This window comes from Littorina saxatilis, linkage group LG1, assembly GCF_037325665.1.
Source record: "Littorina saxatilis isolate snail1 linkage group LG1, US_GU_Lsax_2.0, whole genome shotgun sequence".
In the NCBI taxonomy this organism is placed as follows: domain Eukaryota; kingdom Metazoa; phylum Mollusca; class Gastropoda; order Littorinimorpha; family Littorinidae; genus Littorina; species Littorina saxatilis.
This window is the reverse complement of record NC_090245.1, coordinates 27,096,293-27,117,926: the sequence shown is the minus strand read 5'-3', so window position 1 is coordinate 27,117,926 and position 21,634 is coordinate 27,096,293. Positions and strand designations below refer to the sequence as shown.

At 44.0% G+C, this 21,634-nt stretch overlaps 1 protein-coding gene across 1 annotated transcript in view; it reads left to right on the top strand.

Moving 5' to 3' along the window:
• Positions 1-21,634, top strand: part of LOC138965800 (enhancer of mRNA-decapping protein 4-like) — a 52,413-nt gene that overhangs the window by 25,389 nt on the left and 5,390 nt on the right. The window contains exons 11-25 of the mRNA XM_070337903.1: positions 3,461-3,556; positions 4,298-4,400; positions 5,383-5,554; positions 6,215-6,317; positions 6,714-6,802; positions 8,501-8,654; positions 9,497-9,890; positions 14,457-14,645; positions 15,166-15,359; positions 15,717-16,008; positions 16,756-17,002; positions 18,069-18,224; positions 18,748-18,863; positions 19,503-19,668; positions 20,163-20,349. Coding sequence (XP_070194004.1) covers positions 3,461-3,556; positions 4,298-4,400; positions 5,383-5,554; positions 6,215-6,317; positions 6,714-6,802; positions 8,501-8,654; positions 9,497-9,890; positions 14,457-14,645; positions 15,166-15,359; positions 15,717-16,008; positions 16,756-17,002; positions 18,069-18,224; positions 18,748-18,863; positions 19,503-19,668; positions 20,163-20,349 — 2,658 coding nt within the window. The remainder of the gene's footprint in view (positions 1-3,460; positions 3,557-4,297; positions 4,401-5,382; positions 5,555-6,214; positions 6,318-6,713; positions 6,803-8,500; positions 8,655-9,496; positions 9,891-14,456; positions 14,646-15,165; positions 15,360-15,716; positions 16,009-16,755; positions 17,003-18,068; positions 18,225-18,747; positions 18,864-19,502; positions 19,669-20,162; positions 20,350-21,634) is intronic.

Genomic DNA, 21,634 nt, shown 5'->3' with positions numbered 1-21,634 from the left:
GTTGATGTACAGGGATGACTTGTTTGTAATGAATCCTTGTTTCCTCCACATTGAGTTTGCATTGCAGTTGGACAGAAATGAACAGGTGTTAATTGATAAACACATTGATAATGGCTTTTGAGAAAATCAATCAATTCTGCAAAGGAATTAACTTGATGACATCAAAACTGCAGCGCCATTTGAAGAATGGTTACCATTTCTGTTTCTTTGATGGGAATCAAACAAATAAAAACATTGACTATCCAAGTTACCATGAATGGCAATAGTTGACTCCTGAAAAGTAGCAAGGATATAATTTGAGACGATAAACGCCTGATGCAATCCCTCCTCAAGGTCAGTCAACTCAAAACCTTCATCATTCGCAACATCAGTAGGCAACACAGCGGGATTCGTATGTCCAGAAATCATGTCGAAAAAATATTACATTTCAAAAGCATGTCCAACCACAGTTGTTGGCAAGTGTTCGTGTCCGAAGTAGCCTTCAGTGTGTGTATATGTATTCATGTGACAGAGAACGTGACCTCATTGTTCAATCCTCTCTCTCTCTTCTTTCTCATTCGAACGCACACACGCAAGAACGTAGCCTACGCACGCATGCACGCGCACGCACACACACTGTGACACACACACACACCCCGCTGACGCACACGGCAAACCACGCACACACACACTGACTGTCGGCAAGCATCTCTTTTTGTTTTCTTTACCTTTGTTTATTGTGTTTTCGATATTTGTGTTTATTTTTTGCTTGACTTATCTGTTTTATTTTAATGTTTGCTATCCACATCGTGTGATAAATGTTTCTTCTCAGTCTCCGAGTTAGTTTAGTTTCTGCACGCCGCTTTGGTACTCCTTGTTTTTCTAACTGGTGTATTGTGCGCGACTGATTTGCGGATTTATTTTTATTCCTTTCATATGCAGTTGAAGTGTTGTGGGTGTTATTGTCTGTATATGCTATGTTGCGTTTGTGTATGCCTACAAGAATTTTGGGTGTAATGTGCCTGTGGTCTGCTCGCAGTCGAGCACAGAAAACATGGCGGCGCCCTGAGGCAAATTCGTGGAAAGTCTTCCCGACCGCAGATACCAGCGTCGTCCGCGGACGACGCTGGAACAAATGGCTAGCTCAGTATCGATACAGGCTCCAAACCACCAGGCCAGAACCTCAGCAAAACCAAGCTGTCTCAATGCAGCAACTCAAGTCGCGTAACAACACAACTTTCAAAACGAAAGCAAAATAACTGAGCAGTCTATAATTATTTCTTTCAGACAGAGCTCATTCCTTTCAAACTCTCATTGTTTTCAATTATAACTTCGAAATTGTGATCGAAATTCGGCTTTTCGTTCATGCTGCCGCTGATTTCGTGTGTGTATCTGCATGTATCGCATTTACTGAAAAGTTGCTGAGATGTATGAATTCTCATTTACACCCAGTGTGTAAAGAAAACATTGAATACATTGACCTTTTTCACGACAGACAGATAACTACAGCCTTTACTTGTATGTAGATTGATGTTTTTCCTTTTTATATTCCTTTTAAAATTGATAAATATTTTTAAACCTTTCTCGGAACAGCTTTCGCAATTCATGTCCACCCACAGGCGCCGGACTATTCTGAATAACAGCGACTGCTCAAAGAACAACACCTTAAAATAAAAACATGGCTTTAATTTAAATGTAGCAGCATTAACACTAAATGTTTGTTATAATGCAGTAAAACTATTACATAATTATCTGATTATTCTTGTTCACCTATTTCGTCTCCTCTACCCCCGTGTATTGTATGTGCCTCTTGTTTTATCAGTTATGGACTGGGCAGAGCTGTGCGGCCTTCGGCTCTCAGTGTCAAATTTCCAAACGCCGAGGGAGGTGTTCAACGAGCCGTATCAAGCACGCGCGCTTATCGTGCATTCCGAACGCGTGTTCTGGAGTGACTGACAGGGGCTCAAGTTCTCCCTTCCTTAAAAATAAGGGAGTCTGGACTGGACCGCGTCTGAACTGTATTCAGGACGGTGCTGATCTTGACCTTAGTGAAGATGATAGTGGAGATGATATTTTAGATTCTGGTGACGAGTTTGTGCCAATGGACGATGATTTGGGTGATGATTCGGACGATGGAAGTGTCGATCATGACATTGTGTATGATGAACCCATGACATAGAAATTGTTTTTGTTTCAAAGAGGTAGTTTGACGGGATGTGAAGACAACAAAAGGTATGTTCTTTCAAATGTTTCATATATTTTCTAAAAGAGCAAGTTTCAAACTTTGCAAAAATGTAAGATAGGTAAGGTTATTTTGTGTTGTTGATTTTTGACTCACATGCGAAGCAAAAGTGAGTCTATGTACTCACCCGAGTCGTCCGTCCGTCCGGAAAACTTTAACGTTGGATATTTCTTGGACACTATTCAGTCTATCAGTACCAAATTTGGCAAGATGGTGTATGATGACAAGGCCCCAAAAAACATACATAGCATCTTGACCTTGCTTCAAGGTCAAGGTCGCAGGGGCCATAAATGTTGTCTAAAAAACAGCTATTTTTCACATTTTTCCCATTTTCTCTGAAGTTTTTGAGATTGAATACCTCACCTACATATGATATATAGGGCAAAGTAAGCCCCATCTTTTGATACCAGTTTGGTTTACCTTGCTTCAAGGTCAAGGTCACAGGAGCTCTTCAAAGTTGGATTGTATACATATTTTGAAGTGACCTTGACCCTGAACTATGGAAGATAACTGTTTCAAACTTAAAAATTATGTGGGGCACATGTTATGCTTTCATCATGAGACACATTTGGTCACATATGATCAAGGTCAAGGTCACTTTGACCCTTATGAAATGTGACCAAAATAAGGTAGTGAACCACTAAAAGTGACCATATCTCATGGTAGAAAGAGCCAATAAGCACCATTGTACTTCCTATGTCTTGAATTAACAGCTGTGTGTTGCATGACCTTGGATGACCTTGACCTTGGGTCAAGGTCACATGTATTTTGGTAGGAAAAATGTGTAAAGCAGTTCTTAGTGTATGATGTCATTGCTAGGTTTAGGTCAAGCATGTGAGTCGTATGGGCTTTGCCCTTCTTGTTATTTTATTTTTTAAAATGGGTCAAAATCGTGCGCCGGGAGGGAACACGAGGGACAATTTAGACGCGCCCCGAATGAGTTAAGACTCCTACCTTTTTCAGATGTTGAAGTTACAGATTTTCTGTTCAGATTTTCTGTTCATAACCTCTAAATGTACATCCAATTTATGAATCCCTCCTTTTTAAGACCTGATTTTCTCAGGTTTCTTGAGGTCTGAAAATGGGGGTTCCACTGTACTAAAAAAAAAAGGTTTGTGAGTTTGACATTGCAGTAATTGCTACTTTTTCTATAACAACTGTTTAATGTTCAATGGAACCTTCTGTGTTTTGTGATGTCCATTCTGTATTGTGACAAGGCTTTGGTGGTGTGTCTTTCAGTGCTCAGTTCTGGAAGTTTGCTGTCACTGGCAGCAGTAGAAACCAGGAACTGAAAGTGTGGAGCTGTGAAACATGGAGCTGCTTGCAAACTGTCAGGTAAAGCCACTGTAAAACATTGAGTTGGGTGTTTGTATCCATAAGAGGGGAGCTGCTTGCAATCTGTCAGGTAAAGCCACTGTAAAACATTGAGTTGGGTGTTTGTATCCATAAGAGGGGAGCTGCTTGCAATCTGTCAGGTAAAGCCACTGTAAAACATTGGGTTGGGTGTTTGTATCCATGAGAGGGGAGCTGCTTGCAAATTGTCGGGTAAAGCCACTGTTAAACATTGGATTGGGTGTTTGTATTCATAAGAGGGGAGCTGCTTGCAAACTGTCAGGTAAAGCCACTGTAAAACATTGGGTTGGGTGTTTGTACCGATAAGACTGAAGAAGGGATTCTGCTTTTAGGAGTGAGTTAGCTCTTTGAAATCTTGGCTGTTTGACATCTTTCTTTGGCCATCATCAAAGTTGAAAATTAAAAACCAAAATAAATAGACAATTTTTGGAAATCACTTCATCGGGTTTGTATGGGTTGTGGCAGAGTGACCTTTTCTTGCAAAACCTCTGCCAAACATTGGAGGGGCCAGTCACTAGTAAGGGTAGTGTCGGAAACACGTTAAAACAGAGTTATTTTGGAAATTCGTCTATTGAGGCTCTATCTGGATAATGTATACATTTGAAATCAGCGGTTTTGTTGTTTTGGTTTTGTTTTTAGAGTAGTGGAGCAATGAAGCAAAATGAAGATACATTTTATTGTCTCGGCTTGTTCTGATGTCACATGTTTTAGTTTTCTGTACAGATTTCTGCAGCCCCCTGAAAGTGATCAGAGTGAATGTCTGACACTGAAAGTCTGTATCGATGCAAGTGCCAGATATCTTGTGCTCTCTGACAAGCTGAATGTGGTTAGTACTGAGACTTAATCAAGTTAATGTTTGTGTGTCTGTGTGCCTGGTCCTGGGCCAGTTACTGTTGATTTGTCCTGTGGGTTAATTCTTTGAATGCATCGAGAGATATTTGTGCACATGGCTTTTTAGCTTGCTGTGTGTTGTGTGCAGTTTCCCTTTCTTGTATCCTAGAGTAGCCTGACGGAGGGAACTCTCATGCTGCTTTATCAGTGAAGATAGATTCACACAACTTTTCATTGGTATTGGAAGACACTGGTTGACTCAGAAAGCGCAAAAATAAAACTTGTCTCGGCTCTTGTGACCCTTCCTGCTCAGGGCTCTCATGGTGACCTTGGTCTCAGTGGTTCTGTTCCAGCCATCCCTGAATATTCTGCTGCCAGCCTTCAACGTGTGATGCTCCGGGGGGGGTCGACGGAAGAACGCAGTGGCGGTCTGCTCTCTGAGGAGACACTCATTCAGTCTGGCCCCGTGACTTAACAGTCAATGTCGTCAGTAGGGGTCATAGTAGGTAGCGGCCTGCGTCCGTTAGCTCGGAACAGGACCAATACTGAACACCGTCGAAGTGACTCAGGAGCAGTGCAGTGTCATCTTCTGAGGGTAGTCGACTGCAGCGGCCTGACATCCTTCCCTGGAGTGTCTGTGAATTCACGAATGCGATTGTGAGGGTGCCCAGGTGTCTGACCAACACTGGTTGACTCAGAAAGCGCAAGAAATAAAACAAGTCTGGTGGCGGAACGAAGTTCAGGGGTGGATGTTGCAGTGGGTGCTGGGACGGGGCGGCGTGAGAGCATACTGGGAGAACTGGGAACAAGCGTCTGGACAAGCAAGAGAAGAGAGGATGAAAACAATAAAAAGATTAAAGAAGAAAAACAAAACAAAAACAAGGTCTTAAATGGGGGGTTCCACTGTATTACAGGCACACCTGAATTGACATACTCCCCCCGTGTTTCATGGCACTCTGTTCTGTCTTTCCTTCCAGGTGGTGTACGTGCTACAGATTCACCAGGACGTGGTGGCCGGCACAGCTCACATCAGCTCTGTGTCCGAATTCCCTCTCACCCAGCCTTGTCTCAGTTTTGCTATTCTGGAGGCTTGCACCAAGAGGTTCAAACTGTCCCCTAACGACTCCCACCTGGATGAGATCACAACAGGTGAGAGAAAGAATGTTGATGGTTTGCTGTTCTGGTTATTGTCGTTATCCCAGCATACTTCTCTGATTGTGTGTCATGTAATGTTATCTTCTTCTGCTTCTTCTTCGTTCATGAGCTGAAACTCCCACGTTCACTCATGTTTTTGCATGAGTGGGTTTTACGTGTATGACCGTTTTTACCCCGTCATTCAGGCAGCCATACGCCGATTTCGGGTGAAGCATGCTGGGTATTTTTGTGTTTCTATAACCCACCGAACTCTGACATGGATTACAGGATCTTTTCTGTGTGCACTTAGTCTTGTGCTTGCGTGTACACACGAAGGGGGATAAGGCACTAGCAGGTCTGCACATAAATTGATCTGGGAGATCGGAAAAATCTCCACCCTTAACCCACCAGGCGACCGCGGCCAGGATTCGAACTCACGACCTTCTGATTAGAAGGCTGATGTCTTGCCACTGCGCCCATCATGCAATGTTATGATTTGCTGAATTCAGTGTGTTTCTATCCGGATGTCAGAAATAATGAGGCAATTATTAAACAAAAATGTCATTCTGATTTGGAGATTTTGCTGGTGTGTATAAAGTGTAATTATTAATACATCTTCAGTGATCACAAAACACTGTCTGACATATACAGTACACATGCATGCTTGTTTTTCAGGTGAACTGGAATTGGAACGCGAGAGACATCAGTCTCAGAACGATGATGAAGCAAAGACATCCACTACTGGGGTGCAGATTCGACTCTATGCAATCCATACCAAGTCAGTGAATGTTCCTCTTACAGATCTTGAGATTGATTGAGGGAAATTGATCATAATGTCAAACACAGGCTCATCTGCCTATTTAAAGGGTGCTGATATCTATTGTGGATAATGAGGCTCATTGTATGCACTGCCCATTAAGTAGGACAGCTGCATAAACTCAGGGAAAAAGTGAATAATTAATTTTAAAGTTATGCTTGTTTTATTGTTTTGAACTTGTTCTCAGAGGCAACTAAACAGTTTGTTTATTTTCATATAATAACAAACAAAACAGATCTGGGCCTGTCAAATGTATCAAGCGTATAGCTTGTTGATCCTAAACATGCTTATTACATATATTCATACATTGTTGAACAAAACCCTGTTTAAACCAAACGTATCAATGCCATGTTACAGAGCTTTACAAGAATTGCTGATTCGCTATCGCCCCGAAGTATCTGTGTCAGTGCTGGGTTCTGCTGGGTCCGCGTCTCATGATGGAACAAGTAAGTCAAATTTACATCCTCGTGGAATGCTCTCTTCTTATTTTGTCTTCTGGCTTTGTAAAGCTTCCCATTTGCTTTTGTGAATTAGCAAGACAAACTGTGGAGACTAGCAGTGCTCCTGTGTTATTCATTTTTGCAACCTTTGTTGTTCCCCTTTTCTCCCTCCATCTACTAGCTCAGTACTCTACCAAGTCTCTTCTTCATCACTCCCCTCACACTCTTTTTTCTTTCTCAGATTTATTTTCTGTAAGGTTTGTAATTTTACCTCCATTTTAAGTCTCCCTCCTTGTTTAGAACTGATTTTCTCAAATTTATGGTATTCTTGGTGTTCGATTATCGCCGTGTGCATGCATGTGCATGATAAAGAACGCAAGTTGACAGCGAAAGTCTCAGGGCTTGAAAACATGGAAACACGCATGCAGTAAAAAGTAGAAAAAAATGGGTAGCGCTGTACTGTATTGGCAGCTTACCTTCCCCAGAGAAAAAGCAACCTGAATTTCCATGAAGGACTGTATAAAATCCTGATCCTTCTTGAAAGGGAGGTTCCACTGTATTCTGCCTCTGGTGTGTTTCTCTCTTTTTCGTGAGAAGTTAACTTTGCCTGTGTTTAGAAGTACAGTAAAACCTGTCTCTAACGGACACCCTTGGGGAATGGTAATAGTGTCCCTATTAGACAGGTGTCCCTTCTTCACAGGTGGAGGGGCCGGGGCAATATTTTACAAAGAGCACGTAAAATGAACAAGACACTTTTTGTCAGTCCTGTAGTATGTATTTATTTGATTGAACATGAGACTCCCTGAAAATGTGAGTAAACAAATGATACATGTAGCAAACAACAACAACAACAACAACATCCCCCCCCCCCCCACCTACCCCGTTCCCTACACACACTGTGCATTCAAACTTACGCAAGTCGGACGTCACAAAGCTAAAAATAGCTGACTCTTCATCAGTCATTCAACGGGAAATTCCGCAGTGTGTCTCGACCAAATTGGGTCAGCTCTTGTTTCATTCAGTTTTTCTAGTCTCGGCATAAATGCATGGAACAAAAATTTAGCTGTGTTAACTATTGTTTCCTTTGGACGATTGCTTACAAAGAGAGAGAGACCATCACGTCTTCTTTTTCCGATTTGATCCTCGCGATCTGTGTTTTACCACATCCCATCTCCTTCGCCACATCTCGGCATGATTGGCCGCTATCTAGTTTTTTCAAGGCAGCGACACGCTGCTCTAAAGTCAACGCTTTTCTTTTTCCTGCTGGAGATTCCATTTTCAAACACAGTAGTCTACTGTTGCTTTTGGTTGTGACTGTATCCACAATGCGGAAAAGCGAAAGTGAGCGAAGCGAAAGTGAGTCTCCATCTAAACAAGCCACTGATTGGTCAGAAAAGGGACAGGACAACCAATCAACAACCATTTGTGCTACGGCTACGGCTGCCGAGCACTGACTGCATAACAGTCGAGTTTTCGAAGTTGCGTTTTTATGTACTTTGTGTCCGTTTGTGACAGTGTTTACACTTCCTACGGTCCGAAAAATCGTGTCCGCGTCCGTAAGTGGCAGGTGTCGGCCCGTTAAAGGTTAGTTATTGTTGAAATCGTGTTCGTGCCATGATAAACTGTCCGTATGTAGCAGGTGGCCGTTACAACAAGGGTCCGCTAGACTCAGGTTTTACTGTACATGTATTTATTCTGTTTCAGGTTTACGTGATGGTTTGTCAGACATGAGCGTGGGAGGGGAGACAAGTTTTGCAGAGAGCGAGGTGACGGGGGACGATCTGCCTGCAGCCCCTGTTCCCCCCACACTGCCCCCCAAACTGCTCTCACCTGAGGCCTTCACTGTGTCAGCCTCAAGGTGTGTATAGAGTGCAATGGTTTCTTTCTTCTTTGGTGCTAGCAGAAAAGATTTTGATATTTTAGAAACACTTGCATGGTCTTTGTATGCACAGGATTTGCAAAAGCTTGGATCATACTGCAGAGTTGAGAGATTCAGTGTTTTTCTTTCAACAAAGATCAAATGGAGAGGAGCAAACGACTCTGTCCACATGTCTCAAGTAGCAGACATACAAAACCTATAGACTTTTGTTTGAAATCAGCCTTTTTTAAGCTCTAAAAGTATGTTAAGTCCTTTGTACTGGAAACTTGCATTCTCCCAGTAAGGTAATATATTGTACTACGTTGCAAGCCCCTGGAGCAATTTTTTGATTAGTGCTTTTGTGAACAAGAAACAATTAACAAGTGGCTCTATCCCATCTCCCCCCCCCCCCCCCCCCCCCCCCCCCCCCCTTTTCCCGTCGCGATATAACCTTCGTGGTTGAAAACGATGTTAAACACCAAATAAAGAAAGAAAGAAAGAAGCTCTAAAAGTACAATTGCAGACATTTTTTTTAGTAGAACTAGAAGTCAGATTTCTTCTTTTTATTTTTTTTAATTAAACAAAAAAATATGTTAATCTTTTACAGACTTTTTTATGTACACCTGTTGCCTTGCCTGAACACAGAATTTGTTGATAATGAATAAGTTTCTAAGAGCTAATTCACACGCTGACAGGTTTGTGGTAGATTGACAGCAATCAGAAATATTCTACAAAACTGCAAGCATAGAACTGCAACAATTTCTGATAGTTCATCCCACATTGGTTTAACTTTTATCAGATGCTTGTTCCCTGTCATGCTCATTTTTTTCTCCCCTTTGCAGTAAGATGCCATCCCCTTCAGGAGCCAACACGACAAACGAAGACGTCCTCTCCAGCACCAGCAGCTTCACTCACGTCACCGGACTCACCGGTCAAAACGCAGAAGACCTTCTCCTGTCACCGGCCAGCTCTATTGACCACTCCACGTCTGTTGCCGCCCTCACGCCCAAGTCGGCCACCTCTGGGCAGTCTTCCAAGCCCGCGGTTTTGACGCCCATGTCAGCGGGTTCTGTGTTGTCGCCGAGTTCACTGTTCACACCACCGCCACAGCGAGAGAGGTTGAGGCATGAGGAACACGATGATGATGTGACGCCCACCAACATCCCCCTGCCACCTGAAGAGGAGGACGAGTTAGCCACACCCAAGAGCTCGCACCAGAGTAATGAGTCTTCACAGGTAAAGGATCGTGCCAAGGTGCATGCAGGCATACTTGCAGAGGCTGAAAATTGTTGAAAAAAGGCTTGAACTCTAATTGTACACCTCTTTCCTTGGGTTATGTAAAAAATGAATTACTTGAAACACGAAAATAAAATAAAAATAAAACAAGACAAGACACACACAAAAATAAAATATTAGAGCAACGAATTGCTACATTACCTGTTTATGGACATTAAATTACATATCTTACCCAACTCACATATAGCAATTAACCCTAGTTCAGTGCTGGTAATGCTGTACGCGTCCCCTTGGTAACAAGGGAGACAACTCTAAAAAAGAGTGACCAATACCCGTACTGGTATCAAGGCCAGACCAATACTGAGTCTGTCTTCCGTATGCGTGCGCATACGCCACCATTTGTAGTCATTCCTACCTCAGCGCTCAGTCAAGTTGGTCGCTATTTTGTACGCTCGGGCTGTTTTACAGCCGTTGTCACTTAGTCTTTTGACTTTGTTACATTCCTCTTGGTTTTCTACTCTTCGTTTTGACTTCGCTACTATGTTGAGGTGAGATCTTTCCTTGTCTTTTCATGATTTTGGTGGCGTTTTTGGCCACAATTTGGACTTGTAAAAAATTTCCTTTCAAATTTTTTTTCTGAGTCTTTTTTGTCATGGCTGATAATACCAGGAAGAGGCATACTCCTAAACAGGTGGCTGCTGAGTCCTCTCCTTCCAAGAAAACACCTAGGAAATCTAAACAAACCGGCCAGGCTGTTGTTTCTGTTTTAGAACCGACCTCCAAGAAATGTACAGCAGTCCCTCTCATGAACGGACACCCTTGGGCCAAAGCAAAACTGTCCGTACATTGCAGGTGTCTGGTCACGGGAGGGGTGACCACACCACCCCCTCCCCCATACACTCACACAGAGACACACAAACAACAGGATTGAGTCTATGCTAATCACTTCTTGTGGCTACTAAACAATAACAATAAACTCCTAATACTTCTTTAAACGTTCTGTAAAAAGGATTTGTATGAAAAGTGTTGAAAAGAAGAGATATAAATCCTCAAGGCAGTGAACACACTCACCTTGCACTGACATACGAAAGCAGCCACACAAACACAGCACAGAGGAGCGTGTGCAGATGCTTTGCAAGAATAAGCTTGAAAACCAGTTTGAAGAAATAGCAGCAGATAGAGCTGCATGTCATAATCATGTAATTTATTTTCTTCTTGTCTGGCTTTATTGACTACATGCCGATCATGTGGCATGGCAGTGACTTTTCACTCTTCAGTCGGAAATACACTGTACATAACACAGCTCCCTCTCTCCCTCACTAATGCCTACCCCAAGCCGTGACAACTGATGCTTGGAAATTGTGTGGAAGAGTACACCTCTCTATTTCTCTCCAATGCTCTTCCTGCTGACATGTAGTGACACCGGACACCCCACAGAGTTTCACCAGCTACCCCTCCCTCTCTCTCACTCCCTCCCTCCAGCCATGTACTGTTTGGGGCTGTGACCAGAGAGGCCATCTGCACTGTTCACTCAGAGCAAAACCAGTTGACTGTGTCGTAACTTTTGACAAAGCAAGACAACTGAAGGGTTCACAGATTAGGCAACCGACTCACTGGTCAAGGCTGAGGGGAAACAAGAGTATCTTTTCAATGAAAGAGGTTACACACAGACACACGATGCTGAGAACTGTGGCCGGTTTTTCACTCTATTTCGCTCAGGACCTTCATCGACTGTACATGTGGTTTCTGTTGTTTACGTCCAACAGACAAGAATAAAGAGCACAGTGCAGTTTCATGTTGGCATCTTCGCATGTACTCCACTCCTGACCAAAACTACCCCCCCCCCCCCCTCCCCCCCTCCCGATGGGTACACGTGCACTCAAGTTATCAGTGACTGTCATCACGCCATTGCGGCTGTGATCTTTGTACCAAGAGCTGGACTGCTCTGTTATCGATTTTGTTGTGGTGAAAATTTGACGATGGTCTGTCCGTACATTGGAGGTATGACCTGCTGTTGGGACTGAAAATGAATGTCCGCGTCCACGTTTTGCAGGTGTCCGTTTAAGGAGGGGCAAATATAGAAGGAAAACACTCCGTGCCGAGCAAATGTGTCCGTACATGTCAGGTGTCCGCTCACGCCGGGGGCCGTACATTGCAGGGACTGCTGTATTGATGTATTGGTCGATTTGCCGGCTACCTCCATTTTATCTGTTAGGTCCTCGGACAAGGTCGTTCATGAAGATAAGCCCGTTAAAGGGACTTCCTCTTCTGTGGGTTCTAGTTTGGCTTCTGCGGACGTAGCTGCTTTGCTACTTTCGCTCAGTTCGCAGGTTTCGTTGTTGGCTGCGGAGATTTCGTCCACGAGAGCTGAGCTTCGGGCCCTTCCTTCCGGGGTGACTGATGTTTCTTCTCTAGCCAAGGTTCGCCCTTCCCCTTCCGCTACGGTCACGCACGCGGATGTTCATGCTTCACAGGATGATGATGACCTTCACTTCCTTTTCTTGAGTGGTCCGTCTTCCGGCGTTCCAGCTCAATGTAAAGGTATGTCAGCTACGCAAGTAACCGGGTTCTCCGGCCAAAGCGTAGCGCATCTTCAGGAGAAAGTAACCCCTGACGTGATTCGTAGGGGAGAAAGTTCTGATCCCTGGGCTGGCCCCCACCGCTCAGTCAGTCGGCCAGTGCGGGGTAGGGACCCTGAGGAGCGAACGGAAGTCTTGGTGCACCCAGCCTTATCAGAAGATTTTGGCCAGGGTGTGCAGCTTCCGCTTCCGCCCTGGGGGCAGGAAGAGGGCAGTAAAGCTGGCTCCTTGTTGAACTATGACAGTCAATTTGGGGGTCAGCTTCCGGATTGCACGGAAGTGCATGAAGGCTGTTCTGATGAAGGTGTTTCCGCTATGGGGGAAGGCACTGAATTCAGGTTGCCGCACAAGCTGTCAAACGCTGTTGCGTTGGCAGCGGAAACAGCTTTCAAGTATTTCGAGGAAGGGGTGGTTGAGTCTAAGGCTCAGGTTGTTCCACCACCTTCTGCTCTTGGTGTGGCCTTCGAGATGTCGAAAGTTATGACGAAATTTCGTCCTCAGTCGAGTACTCAGAGCTCTACTGTTCCTTTGTTGTCACAACACAGTGAGGCAGCTGAGTCGGCTAAGCCTTGGCTTGCTCAAGCTGATCAACAAGCTCCTGCTTTTTCCGCTGGCTTTCGGAATTTCAAACTGGGTACTCAGCCTATCAATTTGATTGAGGCGTTTGCTCTACCTAGGTCAGCTCTTCCGGTTACACCGGATTTAGCCACCCTGAGGGAGGATGGGTATAGTAGGGACAGGTCTGTCCCCTACTCTGAAGCTTCCCTTTTGGCATTGGAGGAAACTGGAAGGTCTCTGTTGGAGTTGGCTTCCGTGACCCGGCTGCTAAGGCATGTACAACCTTTAGTTGTGTCTAGTTTTGTGAACAAGAAATTATGCATTGTAGAGCATGTAAAGGAATACTTGAAAAGAACACAGTCCCTGAGGGAAGGGAGAGAACTTTTCATTGCATATGTGAAGCCACATAAACACATCTCTCGTGATACTATTTCCAGGTGGATCAAGATTGTCCTTGAATTATCAGGCATTGATATCACTAAGTTTGCTGCTCATAGCACCAGAACTGCAGTTGCATCTGCCGCTTTCAGCAGAGATGTGCCTCTGGAATCTATTATGAATGCTGCTGGTTGGGCAAGAAAGAGCACTTTCAGCAAATTTTATTGCAAACCTGTAGTGTCTCAGAAGAGTGTGAGCCAATCTGTTTTGGACAATTTTGTAACCTAAGTTGAATAAATCTTGAATCAGTATCGCTGATTAACTTTTGTGTTTATGCTCTTGACCTCCTCTCTGAATTCTCATGTGATTGGTTCTGACCAATCGCTATGCGAGTAATAATTGATGAATTAAACGAGACTACCTAGGTGAAGTTTAATTTGAATTATTAGGAGTATAGTGATGGGAAGGAGCAATCACATGCCCTCCCATCATGGCTCCTTTTGGTTCCATGATACCCACCCATGGTAGTCTCATGTTTCAGGCCCTGGCCGGGTCATACCTAAGACTTTAAAATTGGCAATCTAGTGGCTGCTCCGCCTGGCGTCTGGCATTATGGGGTTAGTGCTAGGACTGGTTGGTCCGGTGTCAGAATAATGTGACTGGGTGAGACATGAAGCCTGTGCTGCGACTTCTGTCTTGTGTGTGGCGCACGTTATATGTCAAAGCAGCACCGCCCTGATATGGCCCTTCATGGTCGGCTGGGCGTTAAGCAAACAAACAAACAAACAAACAAACATCATGTTTCAGGAGGTCAATCGCGTCTAAATACTGGCTGGTTTCCCGCGCATTGCATCTCATGTGATTGCTCCTTCTCATCACTATACTCCTAATAATTCAAATTAAACTTCACCTAGGTAGTCTCGTTTAATTTATCAATTAACTGATTTGAAACATAGCAAGATGTACAGGTAGATTTAAATATCAGCTGTCAAAACTTGATAATGAATTGGGCACGGATAAGTTACGTCACTGCTGTTTCTCTCTGGTATAGATGGAGGCCCTGGAAGCCTTCTTCAAACCACCGGCGACTTCCACAGCATCTTCTCTGCCCCCAGGGGACACACCCCTTGTTACTGGAACCTTTGACGTGGAGGGGGGAACCCAGAAATCAACGGTTTCTGGGGCAACCCAGCAAGGATCCTCCGGGGCTCGTGACACCTATGACGAGAATGACCAGGAGGTGAGGTGGTTGTTTATCTGTGTGGTTTTGGCTTCTGGAGAGCTGAGTGTATTGTGGTTGTGTGCTCTTCTCACGCCGGCAGACCGTATTTCAACTAATAAACACAGACACCATGCACGCACGCACACACATACACACACAAGCAGATGTGACTTATGAGGAGTTGTTTCCCTTTGGCAATTTGGTCTGTTTCTTTCCTGCTTCCTAAGTTGGGCACTTTGATACCTCTTTGGATAAAACTGTAGATAATAGATCTGTCAGCAAGAAGGTGATTTCAAGGGCAATGATTTGTGTGCAGATATGCACTATGGGGGGGGGGGGGGGGAATTATTTTATGGCCTTGAAAGGGGGGTTCCACTGTAATGGTGCGAGTCCTATGAGCATTTGCTTTTCTTGTTCATTTCTACCCCAGTTCCATCCCTTAATGTCCAGGCTGTGGTCTTTCTGACTAAGGTTTGCTGCAAGAATCATCCTACAGTATTAACAATACAATATTTAGGAGTCTATCGTTCTTCCACAGGTGGCAGAGGTTTTGGGTGAAGATCTGGACAAGTCGTTCTCCAGTGCAGCAAGCGGGGCCACGGGCGGGGCTCCTGCCGAGTACCCACTGGATCATGCCGAGGAGGAGGACCGTCCACACAAACCTTGGCCCCGCCCACCTGCCGTGCCCGTGGGTCAGGCTGTTCCTATTGTTCCGGCGGCTGTACCACAAGTGTTAGTAGTCGTTTTGCTACTTGTGTGTTTGTTCTTTTGTTTGTTGCATGTGCACATGTGTCAGTGTTGGTTAGATGAAAAAAGTTGTACATTTCTTTTCGTGTGTGCCAGTTTTGTCGATATGAAAACTCTAAAATGAGCATGGAATGATACCACCAACAACCAAACTGAATAGGATAGCTTATGTCTACATTGTGAAAAAATTTTCAAACATTTGAGTATGAAAGGTGCATTTTTTAATCTGGTAAACATTGCCTTTTTGAAAACTGCCTATCCTTGACTAAATTTTGTCCTTCATAGCAACCTGTTTCATGCTTTTGGAATAGACCTTTTTTAAGAGGCTTGTTTAATTTTCAGTGTGGATGAAGCAGTACTGGCTCACACTGATGCTGATGACGACTTTTCCGAAGACCAGAATGAAGCAGAGGTGGAAGAGGAGATTGAGGAGGTCATAGAGACAGCTGACGATGACGACGATGATGATGATGACGACGATGATGATGACGACGATGATGAAGATGAGGAGGAGGAAGAAGACAGCAGCAGGCACTATGGGAAGTCGTACCGAGACGGGAGGAACCGAGGTGCCGCCGGTCACGGTCCAGTGCAGATCATCCGGGAGATCATGGATCCTAGCATGATGTCAGGGGTGAGGGGTCTCCATTTGTCTGTGTGCTTGACTTTGCTTTCTTGTATTTTCTGTGGAATCACCTTCATCTCTTTGTGTGTCTGTGTGCTCTCTTTTTATAGAAGTCAATGTGCTGCAATATATTACTTAAAGGCATATTAACTCGATGAATATACACGCTAATTGCTTTACCAACAGCTGGAGACATGCTAAATTAAGTTCCCTGCAAAATATTGTGGTCTAGGACCCCTTAAATGTTGAGATATTTGAATTTTTATTTTGATCTAGATCGTCCTATTTATAGATTTGCCAACAGAGGGAACGTTGACGCAAGGGAAATAACTCCGTGTCTTTGTTGACATCCTCACTTTTTCAGAGGCTAGAACAAGCTGTAATGCATGTATATGGTCCGCGCATTGCGACATATCGTCATTATATGGCCTTATGATGCATTTGACATCGATTGTGGGCAAACTACACTTTGTAAACACGGGAGCGCGTACATATGCCTTTAAATTGTCTTCTCCTTTGAGGAGTCAGGGAAGGGTTTAAAATTCAGATGAAGAGCATCTTCTAATGCAGTAAAACAAATCAAAGTCCATGTGAGTTTTGCAGCAAAATAGGGCTGGTATATTTTAGATTCAGCAGTTTACACGCAGTTCACAATTGTTCAGACTAAGGCAACGAAATCACCCTGAACACTACATAAAATGGTATGAAATCTTCCAAAGAATCACACAAGTCATACTCTTAAATTGTCGCTTGCAGTTACGGGACAGTATCGGCAAGCTGAGTGCAGAGGTTAGCCGACAACAGAAAGAGCTGTGCCGTCTGCAGCAGCAGTTACTTGAACAGCACGAGCTGCAAGTGGACCTGCAGCGACAGCAGTTGGAGCAGGCCACACTGCGCGGTGCTGCGCAGCCCACCCAAGACCTGGAGCAGCAGCTGGGAAGAATCCAGAATGTTGTGGCTTCTAGGGTGGAGCGTACTCTGTCGACCGCCTTGCAAAGAGAAAATATCCTTTTTGGGACTGTTGTAGGATAGGTGGTGGCTAACTGCATAGGTGATTTCCTTGTTTTTGTGTACTAAAATGTATAGATTGTATTTAAAAGAAGATTGTGACATGAATTTCTACCAGGGAATTTTAGTAACATTATAGCCCTTGTATACAGGTTTCCTTGGCTGTAGAAACGTGGACAGAAACTGATTACTGGTTTTCAGCTTCTTTTTTTATCAAATCTTTAGCTTGAAGCCTAAAGCCTAACTGTACTCTAACACTGACCCACATTAGCCCTCACGCAAAAGAATTATTTACTTTGTCTTGTATTTCTTCTTCTTCTTCTGCGTTCGTGGGCTGAAACTCCCTCGTACACTCGTGTTTTTGCACGAGTGGACTTTTACGTGTATGACCGTTTTTACCCCGCCATTTAGGCAGCCATACGCCGCTTTCGGAGGAAGCATGCTGGGTATTTTCGTGTATCTATAACCCACCGAACTCTGACATGGATTACAGGATCTTTTCCGTGCGCACTTGGTCTTGTGCTTGCGTGTACACACGAAGGGGGATAAGGCACTAGCAGGTCTGCACATAAGTTGACCTGAGAGATCGGACAAATGTCCACACTTAACCCACCAGGCGGCCGCGGCCGGGATTCGAACCCTTGACCTTTCGATTAAGAGGCCGACGCCTTACCACCCCGTCACAGCGCCCGTCGTCTTGTATTTCAACCACATTGTGAAATTGTGTCAATAACATGGGGTGTTTTGACAAAAGCATCCTGTATTAATTACTTATTGTCTTTGTTTTATTTTGTTTCATTTAATCTCGGAATCAAAAAACAAGGATAGTAGGTAAATGGAATGTTTATTATTGACAAAACAAAACGTTACATTTACTAGTACGTCGACCCAACGGTCATTGAAGTAGACAGACAGGCAAGCAAAATTAAAGAACTTATCTCAAGATCGTGTGGCTCACTTGCAAAATGTTGGCAAGGTTATAATGATCAATGACGAAAAAAATCATTTTGTTGTTGGTTGTACCGTTGTTATTGTGGTGCATTTTCCTTAACTGGTTTCACCCAGACTCCTGCATGACAAACTGTCATCCAATGAAACCCGGCAGGTGGCAGCACAAGAGTCGTTGCAAAAGGGCATGACACAGGCAATGAGCTTGGCAGCTCAGAAGTCCTTGGAAACTGTTGTGAAGAATGAGTTCAAACAGACTGTTACTCCCAGTGAGTCTCATTTTTTCTTTGCTAGCATATGCAGGATTTTGTTCTGATACTTTTGCTTTTAGAATGCTTTTAGAATGTTTGGAAGGTGTGTGTGTGTGTGTGTGTGCGTGTGTGTGTGTGTGTGTGTGTGCGTGCGTGTGTGTGTGTGTGTGTGTGTGCGTGTGTGTGTGTGTGTGTGCGTGCGTGCATGTGTGTCAAAGGGTTGTGGAAGGATAGATTTTCTTCAGGCATGAGGATATATAAATTGCAGGTGTGATTCTGGATTGCTGTATGTGTGCTTTAAAACGATCACGATTTTAAATCATTACCACTTTAAAGTGGATGAAATAGTAGTGAGATTAGGTCAGTTATTTTTGGTTGGTGAGGTTTGTAAAGGATGCTGAAAGTTTTCAAGTTAACCCCTGAATACTTCAGTTGAGCTGCTTCAAATTGAAAACCCAACTGATTGTCAGGCCATAACATAAACTGTGATGCTATGTTATGATACACAGGGCCTCATTTTTCCATGATTTTCCTTCCTCAGCTGTGACAAGGGCAGTAGAACAGATGAAGAACCAGCTACACACTGAGATGTCCCAGAAAATGACTGCCACAGATTCTGTCATCAAGGATCAGATTGGCAAGATTGTACGATCGCGGGTGAGTTCAGCAAGCTTTTGTATTTGAACTGTGATCCAGTATTGGCGTTAACCGGTAATTCAAACGAGAAAATACCGGAACAAAATTGGCTGCTGGTATGACCTACCGGTTGATTTTTAGAACTACCTTTTTTTTTTTCGCTGGTAGAGCAATAAAACCAGTACTCTGAGTTGGACTCGAACTAGTTCCAATGACCAGCCTACTGTTTTTTTCTGGACTGTTTACATCATAAAAGTTTGCATACCAGTTTGAAAAAATACTAGCGCCATCACTGTGTGATCTCAATTATTAGAGATGCCTTGCTCCTTGATGTTAGGTAATTTCTTGTTGCATAATTCTGCAATTTTTCTTCCTTTCCCCAAACACCACCATCACTAGCCCTGACCCTTGTGCAGGATATAAATGGGCACGGCTGAAGCCGGAATGCTGGAAAATTTGTCAGCTTTTTGTTTGTGTGATCCTGTTCCCCTCTCGTGAAAAATAGGCAGGCCTGGAAATTCTTATCAGCACAAACGTCAACCTCCCACCAAAAAAAACAACCCACAAAAAAAACCAACATCACAAAAACACATAAAAAATCAAATCTGCACAGAGATCAGTAACTTTGTATCTATTGTACATATTGTTCTGTTGTTACAGCAAACAACGGATGCCATAGGACAAGCAGCAGGGAGCGCGATGCACAGTCACATGCAGGGCATGTTTCGAGACGTGTTCCAGAGCCGCGTCATCCCGGCCTTCGAACACTCCACCCAGACAATGATCAACCAGGTCAACACAGCCTTCCAGGAAGGAACCAAGGAATGTTAGTCACATTTTTTGTTTGGTTTGCGTGTATGTATTGTTGTGTTAGATGTGTGTTCGTTTAGATGGGTATTGCATGGAGAGAGAGTGAGTTTGTGTGTGTGCTAGCGTGTGTGCATGTGTGTTGCTGTTGCCAGGTCTCTCTGTACATTTTGGTTTGCAGGAGCTGATATGATTACCAATGTTGCTAACGTTGATGCACACTGACACACATGAAGATAAATGTGCATACATAAATGCATTTTCGCAACAACCATAACAAAAAGTGCAAAGGGCTAGTGAATTCTATTTTACAGACTGGATCGGGAGATTTGTGTGAAGGACAAAGTGTTATCATGAATTTCGTTCTTTTCAGCTTCTGCGGCACTTTGACATAAACTTGTTTTCCCATGTGGTTAAACTATTTGTGAGAATATATAACAGATACTATCACCACACATCGAACACATTCATTGAAACAGGTTATAGTGTTATTGAATGGTTATTTCTGACCAGACCAAGGCCACCTGAGGAAACAGCTGGAGAAAGTGAGGCAAGAACAGTTATCCATGCGTGACCCCGTGGTTCAGCAACTGACAGAGCTGGTGGAATCGTTCAAGCAGAACTCTCAGCATTTACAGCAGCAGGTGGTTCAGGCTGTACGCAGTGAGACCAGCAACCAGGTGAAAGCGTCGCTTAACAGGTATGGAGAATTACTCTTGATAGTTGTGTAGAATATCGTCTTTGTTTTGTGCCTCTCGCAGTTATTGTTCCTTTATTAGTGCAGTGCAGCTATTTTATCAGGAAAACAACAAAATGCAATGTGCTTGGTGAAAAAAGTTACCATTGACTGGAAAGAAATATTTTTGGTTTTTTTATGACAATATTAAGGAAGTGCTCAAAATACAAGACAACAGTGAGCAGGAGTTAGTGGCATGGGTGGGATTCTTCCGGTATATGCCGGAAATCCGGATTCGATTATGGCCTCTTTTTACATTTAGTCAAGTTTTGACTAAATGTTTTAACATAGACGGGGAATGGAGACGAGGGTGGTGGTGTGTGTGTGTATGTATTTACTAGATGATTACCCGCTTCGCCGGGTACCGGCTTCGCCGGGAAGAAGTAGAGCCGAATACCAGGCTGTGCCTGGGAGCCGGGTGTACGCCGGCTTTGCCGGCGCACGAAGGAAGGGAGATCTAAAAATAGTAACGTGCAGTGACCTTCTTAAAATAGTAACGTAGTAACGGGAATATGGATTGACGCCACACGAAGGAAGGGAGATCTAAAAATAGTAACGTGCAGTGACCTTCTAAAAATAGTAACGTAGTAACGGGAATATGGATTGACGCCACACGAAGGAAGGGAGATAAACGCGCAAAACAAAACACTGGAGAAGATAAGGAAGAGTTACTGGGAATGGATATAGTGGATCTACAGAAAAACCAAAATCGGTTCAGCGCTGCGCGCTGAGAGCACGTGTTGAAATATCTCATCGATGAGGTTGTGTCCGGGGTGTAGCTGAAAACGGTCTCCAAATTTGAAAAAGATCGACCGAGAACTTTGGCCGTGCATCGCGAACAGACACACAGACACACAGACAGACACTAGTCGTATATATATATAGACTAGAATGAATACCCGCTTCGCCGGGTAGCCGGCTTCGCCGGGAAGAAGTACTTAGAGCCGTACGCCGGCTTTGCCGGGTCCGAACAATGGACCCGCCAAGCTTAGGTCCCTCCCAGATTCGTGGAATGGGAACAGCACGAAAATGATTCAGTGGCCATAATGCCATTCCTGACCATATCGAGTCCCATCCTTGTCGACGAATGTAACCGTGTTAATCACCTTTGGAGGCGAACTCCACTCAAACAGGATTGAGCAATTTAGAGCTTATCTCTAAGCCCTTTTGAACTGTTATGGCTTCTGAAAGGAAGGCCAGTACATAAAATTACACAAAAGCCGCCAGACCACATCACAAACAGAACTGA